Source organism: Talpa europaea (genome assembly GCF_964194135.1).
Source record: "Talpa europaea genome assembly, chromosome: 6".
Taxonomy (NCBI): Eukaryota; Metazoa; Chordata; class Mammalia; order Eulipotyphla; family Talpidae; genus Talpa; species Talpa europaea.
The window spans coordinates 96881133-96895721 of NC_140072.1; the positions used below are offsets into that span (position 1 = coordinate 96881133).

At 34.9% G+C, this 14589-nt stretch overlaps 1 protein-coding gene across 1 annotated transcript in view; it reads left to right on the forward strand.

The window, feature by feature from the left end:
* The window catches only part of NUFIP1 (nuclear FMR1 interacting protein 1), a gene marked incomplete at its 5' end in the record, with an annotated part of 47028 nt that overhangs the window by 18049 nt on the left and 14390 nt on the right, over positions 1-14589 (forward strand). The window contains 2 exons of the mRNA XM_084234625.1: positions 5583-5675; positions 8740-8933. Of these exons, the coding sequence (XP_084090751.1) occupies positions 5583-5675; positions 8740-8933 (287 nt within the window). The remainder of the gene's footprint in view (positions 1-5582; positions 5676-8739; positions 8934-14589) is intronic.

Below are 14589 nucleotides of genomic sequence, written 5' to 3' on the forward strand. Positions count from 1 at the left end.
ACAGATATTCACCAAGTGAAAACCAAGCTGATCTGATTTGGAAGCATTACCTTCTGCAGCTCTCCCTATATAACTGTAAACTCTGCCCTCTAGTGGTTTTGTGCAAGGAATGATTTAAATGAAAAAAATTCCACTGGTTAGAAAAACTTAATGATTATTAATTAACACTTGAAGATGGCAAACTATCTTAGTTAGCATATATTTATATAAAGCTCCTGGGAGAAGGCTAGTTGGTTTTCAGTTGGTATAGAGAATTCTCAGCAACCTCTGAATTTGTTAATGTTAAGATATCTTTGAATAATTTCTTGACAATATTTTAACTTGAAAACTAGAGGTAAACACTCACTTTGAAAAGGCAAAGATTTTATTACATGTAGCCAAAGTCATTAAAAACAGACTTGTTTTTAAGACTCATACTGTAATATGAGTCATAAGATAAATACATGAGATGGCCTGAGACTGCAGGCAACTGAAGGATTGATTTTTGCCACATGGGGATGTCTGATCAAGAAGTACTTGGAGTCTTTGGATATTAGGGCCTTTGATTCATTTTGTGAGACTCCCCATTTATATAAGATACATTATATGTACATACATTTTAATGGTAGTTTGACAAACATAGTTTTATGGTGACCATTAATTACCACCAGGATATAAAACAGTGTCCCATCCCCTAAAATATTGCCTTGTACCTTTTTGGTCACTTTCTCCTCTACTTCTAACCCTTGGCCATTATTGATTTGTTTTCTGTCTAAAATTGTGTCTTTCCAGAGCATCATATAAATGAAATTATAGCATATGTGACTTTTTGAGCTGGACTCTTTGATTTAACATTTGAGATTCATTTTTGTTGTTGCATGTGCAGTAGTTCCTTCCTTTCTATTGTTATTATTCTATTCCATTATATGTGTATTCCACAGTGTGTTTATCTATTTCCCATTAGAGAGACATTTAGGATATTTAGTGATTACAGATAAAGCTTTCATAAACGTTGCTGTACAATTTTTTGTTTGGAATATGGGTTTTTATTGACTTGGGCCAATACCCAGGAATGAAATCATTTAAGTGTATGTTTAACCTTATAAAAAACTGGCAAGCTTTTTTGAGGTGAGTTTTTAAATCAAAATATGGGTAGGGTGCAGTGGTGCTTGTGTCACTTAGGATCATGTTCCCGTAAATGGAACAGCAGCCTTCCTGCTGTGGTTTAACACAAAAAGACCCATTTTTCCCAAGTAGAAGGAACCCTAGGGCTGCTGTTGCTGCCTCACATTACCATCAGGCATATGCTCTCTGTTGCTGCTCCTCAGTAGTTGGTTTGAATCTTCATGCCAACTACTGAGGGGAGAACAGGCAGTTAGTTAGTAGTGCTTGATGGTAAGGTTTAAAGTTTATTGAATTTCAAGCTGCAAGTGATACTTGGAAGCAACTCTATTTTTTTAATAAAGGATAGACTTGAGCAAGTGTTGACTATGCTTATTAGTGTAGAGTGGGGTCTCAGAGAGGAGAGTCTAGGTCTGGTTTCTGAGGGTGGGCTGAAGGTATGACTGACAGTGGACAGAGTGCCTTGGAGGAGGAGTGGGCAAAATCAATGTAGTGAGTAAGTGAGGTTACCGATACGTGAAATTTAGAGATACTTTAAAAGACAATGAGGAAGTTGGGGAAGGATGACAATTGTAGATGAAGTTTATTTGTACCTGCCACATTGCCTTATTATAAATGTTCTGAGATTATTTGCTGAAGTAATCCAAGGTTCTTGCATATCTTGTCTTTTAAGTTCTTGCTTTTTAACATATTCTGAAGTGTTTGTGTGTTGTTCTTTTATATGTACTTTATAGTAAGTATGGGATACATTTCTTTTGGCATATTTGCTATATTTCTTAAAAATATAGTAACATTCTAGCAGTATTACTATACTAGCTTACTATAAATATGTATTTCCTTTTCAAAGGTCTGTCATTCTCAGCATTCTCAACTTTTACGAAAAATGTTATTTGAACTCTAAAAAGAGTACATTTCACACTGGTGTGGCAGAATAATCTTTATATCTTGAATTTTATATTGTGAGTGCTACAGTCTTTCTGAGGAAGTCACTGTCTTCTTTGACATGCTGGAGCAATAGAGCCTTTGTGTAACTGCTATGCTGGAAACTCTTGTCAAAGCTTTCCATGTGTAATAATTTTAGAACTGGAAGAAAGCGCAAAAGATTTGCTTGGTGTATTGCTCCTTTATCTTTAAAGAAAACACAATTTTTGCTTTTGTTCTTTTGTCTTCACAGAGGTGCTCTCAATATTTGTTTAAACATTTTAAGGTGTTCCACTTATAAACTGCCAAAATACCACTTTGCCCTCCATGGTCTACTCTTCCCCCAACCCTCCAAAAAAGATTCCCTCTTATTCCTGGTCTGTGAGGTACAATGCTGTGTGATTGGCACTAGGAAAAACAACTAGTAGAGATTTGTTTCTAAAAACCTTGATTTTATAAACATTGAAACATACTCCACAGCAAATTGGGAGGCCACTAGATGGAGTAGTTTTGCAGTATTTTTCTTTTTTTTTTCAGTAGTTACTGTGGTTCAGAGGAAATCCGTTTAAATTGTGTCCCCTGATTTGGAATTCCAACAGAGGGTGTCCCTTCCTAAAGAATGCTACATCTTTTTGAAGTTCAGAAAGACGTTAAAATAAAAACACAGCTGTATGACTTGTGTCAAAGCAGCTGTGGTTCGGTGCAAGTAAAGAGGAAATGTAATTTTATAGAGAAGAGGCTTGTTGGAAAAGTCAATAAACTGATGATGATTGGAGTATAAAGAAAGAGACAGTATAACCAGAATTGATATGTGCCTAGATAATGGTTAGCACAGTTTTGCCCACTTGTTGACTCTAGTGCCTACAGTTTTTCACTGTAAGCTTATGGCATAGACAAAAGGAAGGCAAAGAGGAGAGGAGAGAAGAAATGAAAGAGGGAGAAAGAAAAAGGGCATAAGTCACATGGCAAGGTCTTTTAGGGGTAGAAAGATATGATGCAGATATAGGGAGAAAAGTGATTTTAGCAGATTAAAATAGAGAAGCCAACTTTGAAAATATCACTTGTCGCAGTCTTTGTAACTTCATAACATCCACTAATAGTTTAACGATTAACTTTTATCTGTATGTAATGTCAGTCAGCCTTCTTTAGATTTGTTGTTTCAAGTGTGCTTTAGGAACTTAAGCTGTGTCTTTTATCAAAACCCCAGACTTTTCTTTATTTTTATATCTCCACAGTGTGTTATTGGAAGGGCCTTGCTGATTGTTGATATATGTGTAACCACATCTTGTGTTTCTGATTTCCCTTTTCTGGGATAGTTTGCTTTTTAGTAACCCTGTTTTTCAGCCTCTAGGTTCTGTGTCGATAACAATTTACGTTTTGGAGGAGATTTTTATTAATTTAAGCACTGAGAAATAGAATCTTACAGCTTTGAAAGGGTTATTGAAAGATCCCTTTCCTTTAGGAAAGTGACTCTTTAATTTGGTGGAAAAATAAAGTGACCTGCTTAAAAGACTTCCACCAAAAGAATCTTTACAACATTCTTGATGTCTTATATAAGGCATATTTCCCCTGTATCTCACCTAAAGTCCACTTGCTCTAACAAATGCTTACATTCTTTACCACTGAGAAGCATTTAATGTAGCATCTGCTTGCTTGTACATGGTGCACTTATATCAGAACTTTATTGCTTGCATATGGTCCAACATGTTACGGGAACAAAAGAACAAAAATACTGAAGAAACATAAATAGTAAGAATAAATGAATTTGAAAGATGTGGAGGATGTTGAGCAGCTATGAATTACACGCCTAGACACTGTGAGGCCTGTGAAAGTCGTTACCTTTTTTCCTCATCATTTCTGTTTCTTCATATTCTGACTTCAGGTTGAGAACAGCTGGCTGCCATCCTCTTTGTAAGATCATTTATTGTCACTTCTCTTCCTCTTTTAAAGGCTGCAAATAGTTCCAGTTCCTTTCATCTTTCTTCAGAGGTTTTACTTTTCATCCTGTTAATCATCTTTGAGTCTTTTCTGAATCCATTCCAAGTTTTATTTTTCCTCAACATTCCTTGTCAGTTTAGAAGTACAAAACTTGACATAGTGCCCTGAGAGTTTCTGACCACTTTTGAGATCGTGGGAGGAAGATTTCACACTTGTATATATGCCAGCGTCTATTCCATGTAGTCTTAGATTATGTTTGCTTTCTAAAAGTGTAGTCATATGGTGCTGAGTAGCTGTCAGATTTTTATCTACTATGACCTTGATCTTTTCCTCTTATGTTTATTTATAGCTTGTACATTCATCATCTTTTATTTATGGAGTTTATTTTTCTTGGCTGGATAGATTGCTTTGCACTGTCCTCATTGAAATTCATTCCCTTTTTTTCTGATTACTTCATCACTTACTCAATGTCATTTCCATTGTTGTCTTCCAATGTGGCTAACCCGTAGACTTCGTAGTATCTGAGCTATTCAAGTCAATAATATAGATGTTAAAAAATAAAGAAGTGGTTGGAAATAATGTCCAGGAAACATGATTTCAAATTTTACTCTTATGAGCAACCAGGCTTCGTGGTAGAGAGCCGTCTCTCTTACCCTCCTTTTGTGCTTTTTAGACATTTAGGATCTATTTTCCTTACCAGCAGAGTTTGGTGACTGTGTCCACAGAACTGTGCCAAGGAACAAAGAAAGCTTTGTTAGAACAATTCTTTTGCACACTGCCGTAGATTTAATCTTAATCACTGCCTTGTATACCTCTCTCCCTGTTCGTAACTCTCAGTGGTTTCACACTGCTGCTGAGTTAAATACACACTTTCTAGTCTGCCATTCAAGGCACATTTTGGCCTCAGCCTCCCTTTCTGGTCTGATTGCCTGAAACTATATTATGTTATAGCCATTCACTGGATATCTCTCACACTTGCTCAGACCTTGGTTTGTTTACTTGTTTGCTCTGCTTAAAATGCTGAAGCTTTTTTTTTTTTTTTCTGATTTCTGTCTGTTAACACCATTTAAGACTTTTTTTTTTAATGTTCCTTTCTTTCTGAATTTCTTTAGCTAGAGATGATCTTTCTCTCCCATCCTCTAATTTTTCTCTTCTTTGGGGGTACTTATATTTTGCCCTGTGATGCAGGTGTTTGTGTGCCTTGCTGTCCTTCCTGGTAGACTGTACCTTTTTTTGATAGCTGTTTCTTCCTATCATGGAAGCTTTGGCTGTACCTAGTATGTTTTTGCATACGTAATTACATATTCTTATTACATTTTTTCTTACAGTATTATGGGCACATGCCAAATAGATGTTAGATCACTTTGAGCTCATATTTTGGAATATTTGATTTAAATTCTAGTGTAAGTTCCTTACCTAATTGAAACTGGTAGCAAGTTCTGTGGCCTATCAAATGATCTACATTTCAGTAGCATTATTATACTTTCCCCCCTTAAAAAATTCCAGAAGTAATTAAAGGTTTATAAAGGTTTATTAATCATTTAACAAAAACCCCAATTGCTGGATTAATTAAAATTATATTCTGAAAACCTTTTTGACTTCTTTGATTTTTTGTTTCCTAGAAACTACCCAACTTTGGCCAATATTGAAAGGAAGAACAAGTTAAAACTTGAAAAGGAAAAGAGAGGAGCAGTATTAACAACAACACAGTATGGGTAAGTTCCTTAAACTTAGTTTGCATTCTCTGTTTATTTTAATGGAATGTACTTTTAAATAATAAAAAGCATACACCAAAATCTTAAAATCTTTACATTCCCAGTTCTGAAGTGTTTGCTTTGGTAACTTTTTTTTACTTATAAATCATATTTTAAAGTAAGAAAGATTTATAGTTAGCAAGTCTTTTCTGTTTTTGTCTCCCAGCTAATGCTCTCCTTCCTGGAGGCAATCTAGTCTATCCTTCTAGAGACATTCCATGTGTATACAGCACATAAATAATAGGGTTTTTTTCCCTTTTTTAAATACTAATCTGTACTTGGTGGTTTTTTTTTTTGTTGTTTGCTATTATAAAATCAAAAGAATAAATAAAATGGTATGGTTGTCTTAAAAAATAAGGGTACTTTTTTGATACAATTTAAGACTAGTAGTGAAAAAATAAAAATCAAACTAGTAGTAAGAGATAATTTCCTTCATCTATACAGGGTTAAAATTTAAGTATAAATTAAAGGTAGTAGTGAAATACTGATCATTTCCCCCTGAGATTGGGACAAGGATGTTCACAACTACTACACTCATTAAATGCTGTATTGGAAGGCTCTGTAGTAAAGCAAGAAAGAACTAGAAGCTATAAAATGTGAAAAGTGAGAAGTAAAATTGTTAGGTTTTAGGATTGATCTAATTTATGTCTGCAAAAAATCCAACCAAACTTACAGTTAGAATTAAAAATGTGTTTAGTTAGGGTGCCAAATACAAATAAGATCATTATTTTAAAAAAAACTTGTATTTCTATATATTAGCAATAAACAACTATAAATGAAAATTTAAAAAATATTATTTATGAAAACATCAAAATATTGAATACCTAGGAATACATTTTGACAAAAAGTTTGCAAAATCTCTTCACTGACAACTGCCAAACATTGCTCAGAAAAATTAAAGGCCTACATTATTGGAGGGATATATAATGTTCATAAACTAGAGGATTCAGTCTGATAATATCTGTTCTCCCCAAATTAATTCTAATTAGAATTTCAGCAAGTTTTTTTTTTTTTTTTTTTTTGGTGTTTTCGTTTTTGGTAAGGAGATAGTGGGCAGGGAGGGAGATATGGGGATTTAATATTTACATGAAATTGTTAAGGATCTAGAATAGCTAATAATGTTAGAGTGATGAAGATAGTGTGATATTGATAGGGATAGATAGAGTTCACAAACACATCCACTGAATAAGTCACCTGACTTATGATATAGGTGGCAGTGTGTCTCAGTAGTGAAAGGATAGTTCTCAACCTTTCCTTTAAATTTCTGTGTCTGTGTTCTTAAAAGTGTATCTCTTATAGAATAAATAATTTGGCCTTTATTTTCAGTAATCCAGACTGAAAATCTGGATTTAGCTAGGATGTAGTTCATTTATATTTAATGTAATTACAGGTATAGTTGAATTTCAGTCTACCATCATCACATTGAGTTTTTTATCCTGTTCTTTATTTCCTTTCCTCTTTTGAATTAATTGAATTGTTCTTTAAATATTTTATCTCCTCCTCTATTAGTTTTTGAGTTTTAATTCTTCCTTAATCTACTTTATATGCATTTACTATGTTTTTACTAACATTATATTTTGTATAACTATTTTTTAGTGTTGTTTAAATAAACTTCCTTTTAAATGATTGTCAAGCAGTGGGATAACAGAACTACCCCTTCAAATGTGAGGTGCCACTTTTTCAGTGAGTCATCTGTTAAAGATCATAACTCGCTGTTAGTGAATACCTTAAAGATGATCTTTCAAAAGCCAGCTGTGGACAGTGCTATAAGAGCACGATATAGTAAGGGCATCTGTGAGCAGAAGCCTAAGGAAAGTAGCATCTCTACATTATCTTCATGGGGATGGTGGATTGGAGGCTTAAAGTGTATGTTTCACCCGTGATGACACTGTTGAGATGTTAGCCTGACATTAATGGGTGAACATTGGGAATTGGTTAATAGTTTTCACAAATTTGGACTAATATATATGTATTTTTTGAAATGAGATTCTGTAAGGATTGTGGTTACCCTAAAAGGATTAAGAACTAGATTACAGAGAGAGTAACTGAATATGTTGGTTTAGCAAATTATTTAGAAAATGCTATGTTAATAGCTACTACTAATTAAGGCTTATTGTGTTACCTTGTTCTTCTAAATGCAAAACACTATATTCTTTCTGTATCTCTATGAGTCTCTTTATTTAGATGAGGGAATAATAGCTTCAGAGATATTAATAATCCAAGAGACATAGATAGTAAGGGGCAAAATTGGAATTTGAATCCAGGTTTCTAATTTCTGTACTCCTGACTACAGCCTCTGTTACTAATGTGGGGGTGGGGGGTAAGAAGCCCAGTAAATGACATTTTGGGGAAAACATACGTCTTTGTAAAAATTCTGCTCCACCAAAAATTGCCTTCTGGTCTATTGAGAATTATGTAATGAATCTTTTTAAAAATGATCTTTTTTGCCTCTACACAGTTTACATTAAAATATGCTAACGTAAGTACTTGTTTTCCTTCTAAGGGGAGTAATTGTAGGAATTGAGAGGGCACTTGATTTGAGCTAGCTGTGAAATTGTGGTTGGCCTATGATCTTTAAGTTTTATCTCCTGTAAAGTGAAGAGAATGGTACCCATCTTATCTATTTCAAAGAGTTGTCATGAAGATCAAATAAGGCAGCATATTTGTGTTAAGTCTCCTAAAAATGAGTTGACAAGAGTTATAACATTTTATAAAATCCAAGAAATCCTTTCACTTAACACTACCTATATTCTTCTGCTGTTGATTGTATTACATAAGCCACTTTGAGGGTTTAAAACTTGGGAGGAAATGTGCATCTTTAAATTAATAAAGTGTAATATTGTGGAGTGTTCTTCATTTAAAGGTCTACCATAGATCTTTGGTAGCCCTGGATGCTTGCTCTAATGTATGAGGCTACAAGTAACTGATTTGACAACTAGGTTTCTTTTGAATTCATTATTTTTTTCCAAACAATTTTGAAATGTCAGTGCCTTTTATATTAAGAGTTGTGATTTTCATGCTTCAGCAAGATGAAGGGGATGTCCAGACATTCACAGATGGCAAAAATCAGAAGTCCTGGCAAATATCACAAATGGAAAAATGACCGTGCTGGGCAGAAAGCAGCCATTGAATCAGGCAATCACTCAAGCGATTTGAAGCCTGAAGGTCCACCTGAGGCAAATGCAGACCCTCTGAGTGTTTTGGTAAACACTGATTCAGGTAAGATAAACAGGAAAATAATGTTTTCTAAGAGTATAGTCAGTGATGCTGAAGTTAATTCTTCATAGCGTGGTTTCTGGAGATTTTTTTTTATGATTTCTTTTTTAATTTGTATCTTTTACATCACTGTGTATTCCCCATAAAATTCCCACCACCAGTTCACCTGTGAACTATCACCATACTCCTTGTGCTCTTCTTTTCCCTGTTTTGATCCCTTTGCCTCCCCCTCTCTTGCAGAATGTCTCTTATTTATGTGTTGCCTGCTGGTTTTGCTGTTTTATTATTATTGTTATATATTGTTTTTCTGATTCCTTATTTGGTTCCCCTATATTCCTCCAATAAGTGAAACCGTTTGATATTTTTTCTTTTTCCTCTGGCTTATTTCACTGAGCATGATCCTTTCCAGCTCCATCCATGTTGCTGCAAATGACATGAGTTTATCTTTTTGATTGCTGAGTAATATTCCATTGTGTATATGTACCACATCTTCTTGATCCAGTCATCTATTTTTGGGCATTTGGGTTGTTTCCGTATCTTACCTATTATAAATAGTGCTGCAGTAAACATAGGGGTGCAGATGTCCTTTTGAATTAATGTTTTTGTGTCCTTTGGGTAGACACATAGGCGTGGAATTGCTGGGTCAATTGGTAGCTCTGTTTTTAGTAGTTTGAGGACCCTCCAGACAGCATTCCATAGTGGTTGGACCAGTTTGCATTCCCACCAGCAGTGTAGGAGAGTTCTTTTTTCTCCACATCCTCACCAGCATTTGTTGTTGCTTACTTTTTAATTGTGTGCCATTCTCACTGGTGTAAGGTGTTATCTCATTGTGGTTTTGATTTGCATTTCCTTGATTATAAGGGATGTTGAACATTTTTTCATATACCTATTGGCCATTTGCATTTCCTCTTTGGAGAAGTGTCTTTTTAGCTCTTCTGCCCATTTATTGACTGGATTGTTTACTTTGTTTTTATTGAGTTATGTCAGTTCTTAGTAGATTTTTGTGATCAGTCCCATATCACTTGCATTGTGTGCAAAAGTTTTTTCCCAATCAGTAGGGTGTCTCTTTGTTTTGGTTAATGTCTCTTTTGCTGTACAGAAGCTTTTTAGTTTGATGTAATCCAAGGTGTTTATCTTTTCCTTCACTATCTTTGCTTTGGGGGCTGTGTCTTTAAAGATGTTACTGAGATGTGTGTCATGTAGTGTTTTGCCTATATTTTCTCATATATTTTATGATTTTACGTCCTACATTCACATTTTTTATCCATTTTGAGTTGGTTTTTGTGCATGGTATGAAATAGTAGTCTAGTTTCATTCTTTTGCAAGTAGCAGTCCAGGTTTCCTAGCACCATTTATTGAAAAAAACTGTCCTTGTTCCATCATATTCTTTGCTTCTTTGTCAAAGATTAGTTGTCCATAAATATGTAGGTTTATTTCTGGGTTTTCTGAGTGTCTGTTTTTGTTCCAGTACCATACTATTTTAATTATTATGGCTATGTAGTATAGTTTGAAATCAGGGACTGTGATAACCTCCATTCTCCTTCTTTTTAGTCAGGAGAGCTTTGGCTATTCGAGGTTTTTTTGTGGTTCCACATGAATTTGATCAATATTTGTTCTATTTCTTTGAAGATTGTCATTGAAGTTTTTATCAGAATAGCACTGAATCTGTAAATTACTTTCAGTAGGATGGCCATTTTGATAATGTTAATTCTTCCAATCCATGAACAAGGGATGTCTTTCAATTTATTTGAGTCATCTTTTATTTCTTTTAACAGTGTCTTACTTTTTTTAAATATATTTATGCATACAAGAGCTGGGGTACAGGCCAGAGTTGTGGGGTGGGAATGACAGAGTGGTGAACAGAACAGGCGGACTGACTGAAATACACTGCTGAGGGGGGGCAGCGGGTGAGACAGGAGAGGTCTGCTGCGTCATGTGGATTAGCTCCCTGGTCGGGGAGCAAACTCATGCTACAGTGGCTGCGGATAGCTTCATAGTGCTGCAACTTAACCCCTTGCACCACCAGGGAGGCCCCTAGGTTTTTTTTTTGTATAGGTCCTTCACCTCTTTTGTTAGGTTTATTCCCTAGTATTTGATTTTTTTGCTTTCAATTATAAAAGGGATGGTTTTCTTAATTTCTTCTTCAGATCGATGGTTTGCATATAGGAAGGCTACTGATTTTTGTGTGTTGATTTTGTATGCTGCTACTTTACTAAACTGGTCTATAGTTTTGATTAGTTTTTCTTTGGCGTTTTTAGGATTCCCTATGTATATTATCATATTGTCTGCAAATAGTGATAGTTTTCTTTCTTTCCCTATTTGGACTCCTTGTATGTCTTTCTCTTGTCTTACTGCTCTGGCTAGGACTTCCAGTATTGTACTGAAAAGCAGTGGTGAGAGTGGACATCCTTGCCTTATTCCAGATCTTAAGGGAAAGGCTTTCAGCTTTTCACCTTTGAGGATAATACTGGCTGTTTTGTGGAGATTTCAATGAAAAAGATGTAAAATAAGTAGAGGGATAGTTTTGTTTCTAATTGGAGAGTATATGGAAAACCTCACTTCAGGACATCTATTCTAAATTAGAAATGGGTGCTGAATCAGGCAGTCTGGGCAAGAAAATTTATATACATTGGATAATTCCTATATTGTGCTGTAATCTCACATTATTCATGAGGTTGTTTTGACTATATTAATGATAAGGATTCATGTTTGCCCAGTTATGTGACTTTCCCCCTATTTCTCCCCACCCCATAAAGCTGTTAAATCCAATGGAAGCAAGTATTATTAAGTTTGCCTAGCATGACCATGATCTTTTTGGGTTAAATAATATTTAAACAGTATTAACAATATTTATGTAATTCTCTTCTATTAATATGTGTTTATAGTTTATCCTTGAATTCCCCCTAGAACTCATGAAAAAAGTGTATTCTTATTTCTAAGTTGAAAAATTAAAGAACCAAAGTGCTGCTATCAGATACAGATGTATCATTCAGCCTCTCAAGGTTATGTTTCCCCTTTGAGAAATAAAAATACATGTGTAAATATTTCTAGCACCTTTCCTTCCAGTAACTTTGTGGGACTTTGTTTATGCTTCCTCTTTTATAAAGGGATATTATTAGTGAGTAAACTGATACTACATTGTAGGTTTATATTCTGTAAAGAAGAGAATGGTACCTGTCTTATTTTTTTCAGAGTTGTCATGAAGATCAAACAAGGCAGCATACTTGTGCATGCTTCAGAAACTTTAAGTCTCCTTAAAAATGAGTAGACAAGCACAAGGGACTATGGTGATGGTGCACTGGTAAATTGATGGTGGAAATTCTATGGGGACTATACCTGAAAAGAGAAAGCAAACATTGTACATCATTTACAATGATGTAAAATAAACATAGATAAATAAATTATATTTTTAAAAAATGAATAGACAAGAGTTATAACATATTTTATGAAGCCCAAGAAACCCTTTCACTTTACATACAATAGGAAGGAAATAATGCTGCCAGCTGTAGTTACCTGTTACTGATACACCATAAGCCGCTTTCTGAGGGTTTAAAACATGGGAGGAAATTTGCTAGCAGGTTCTGTTCACATGACAAATTATTGAACTTGTGGATACCAAGAATGGGGGAATAACCAATTCATTCATTGACTAAATTAGAATAGAAAAAGATCTTGTTGTAAGGAAATGTTGACCTCAATATAAGAAGGTAAAATTTAGTAAGAATAAGTTAACACCAATTAAAACTCATTAAAGTACTTATACTCTAAATGCTATGTATATATTAACTCTTTTCTCATAACAACCTCTTTCATATGTATTGTTGTTACTTCATTTTAGAACTTAAGCACACAGAATAAGTAATTTATTTTAGCTATGCTGCTGGTTGGTGGGAGAGCCAGAATTTGACCTTAGGAGTCTGACTTAACTAGTGCAATACCATTCCTCTAAATGTGAAGACTGAATTTGTATAAAAAACACTATGTGTGTCTAGGATAGTTGAGATGTGGGAGGGAGTTTAGAAAAGACAGTTTCTTGGCCTTACTGATAGCAGGGAAAAGACAGCTTACATCTTGGGCCAGTGCTAAGTTTATTCCTGGACACTAATTTTTTTTCCTTCAAAAAATTTTAGAGCCCATACACTTCTTCAGATTTATAGTGGTTGACCTTGATGATAAAGCATCATCTGTACCCAGATACAAGTTTTTATGTCATTAAAGTACTTGAAACACAAATATATGAAAATATTATCAGTGTAGTACTAGTTTGAAAATTATGAATTCTTCATTTTCTGTAGTTCTCTAATTGAATATTGGAAGGACTCTGACATTGAATAGTCTGTTGTTTTCATTTTGTTAGCTTTGATAAATGGTTAGTTGTTTTCTCACTTTTTTTTAATTGATGAAACTTTTATTTTCTTAAATTATTGTTCATTTTTGTTTTCTCACCTTTTAAAGAAGTCTTTCAGTGTGTGCCAGTCTGATGAAACAATAATGAGAAGATGATTATATGTTGCTTCTAGTTAAGCCTGTATCTAGGCCTTGAAGAGATACTTTAGACGTGAAAAAACAGTAGTAAATATCTTTCATCCGTATATGAAAAGCATTCAGTCTGATTCCTAGGAACAGTTGAATGAGACATCTGTTTTGGTTTAATGCTGACACGCTTATCTATGATGAGTGTCAAAGTTGGAACATACCTATGTTATGGATCAATGACAAGAATGTCAGTCTTGAGTATAAAAAAAAATCTTTTAAGTGATTTACATTATTTTTGTTTTTCAAGGATATCAAAATAATAGTCAATGAAATTATGGTAGCTTAATTTTATAGGAAAGATTCCATTTAAAATTGTTATACCTGGGATTTCTTCTGGACTTCTACATTTTTCAGATTAGTATTTTAGACCACTGGTTCTTTAATGTTTCACTCCAGGTACAGCTACAGAAAACCATATGTACTTTTTTTCCCCACATGCCCTAAATAGTGTCACCATCTCTGCTCTCTGGTATGTCAGACTTGTTTGAAGATCTCAGTTTCTTACCTTTTTTTTTGCATTTCTTTGGGCTTAGAACCTTATTCAGACATCAGCATTCACATTTTTTTTTTTTTTTAGAGGCATGTTTTATTTATTTATTTGTTTGTTTGTTTTGTTTATACATGCACTGGGTACAGTCAGAAGCACGGGAGGGTGAGAGAATTCACCAGAGCCAGAGCGGGGAGCAGAGCAGGCAGAAGGACCGAAGCACACTGCTGAGGGGAGCAGCGGGCGGCAGGAGAGGTCTGCACGCCATGTGGGACCCTCCTCCGGTGGCTGGGGAGCAGCCGGGGAATCGAACCGGCGCCGCAGAGGCCACGGGCAGCTTCGCAACCCAGCGCTCAACCACTGCGCCACCAGGGAGGCCCAGCATTCATATTTTAGACAACAGTTCTCAAGCATCTTTGTAAACCTCAGACCATGCTTAGAAAATCAATTCCTTTACCTACTGTCTTTTTGTGATAGTGGCACATAAACTCTTAGTAATTGTACAAATGCTTTAAAGTGAGAATTGACATTATTTCAGAGGGAAAGTCTGTCATTTGGACTCTCCCCCATTGTTAGTTTTGAGTGGCCTGTTACCTCTTAATTTCCTTAGTGGTACAATGTTTTTTATTTCCTCTT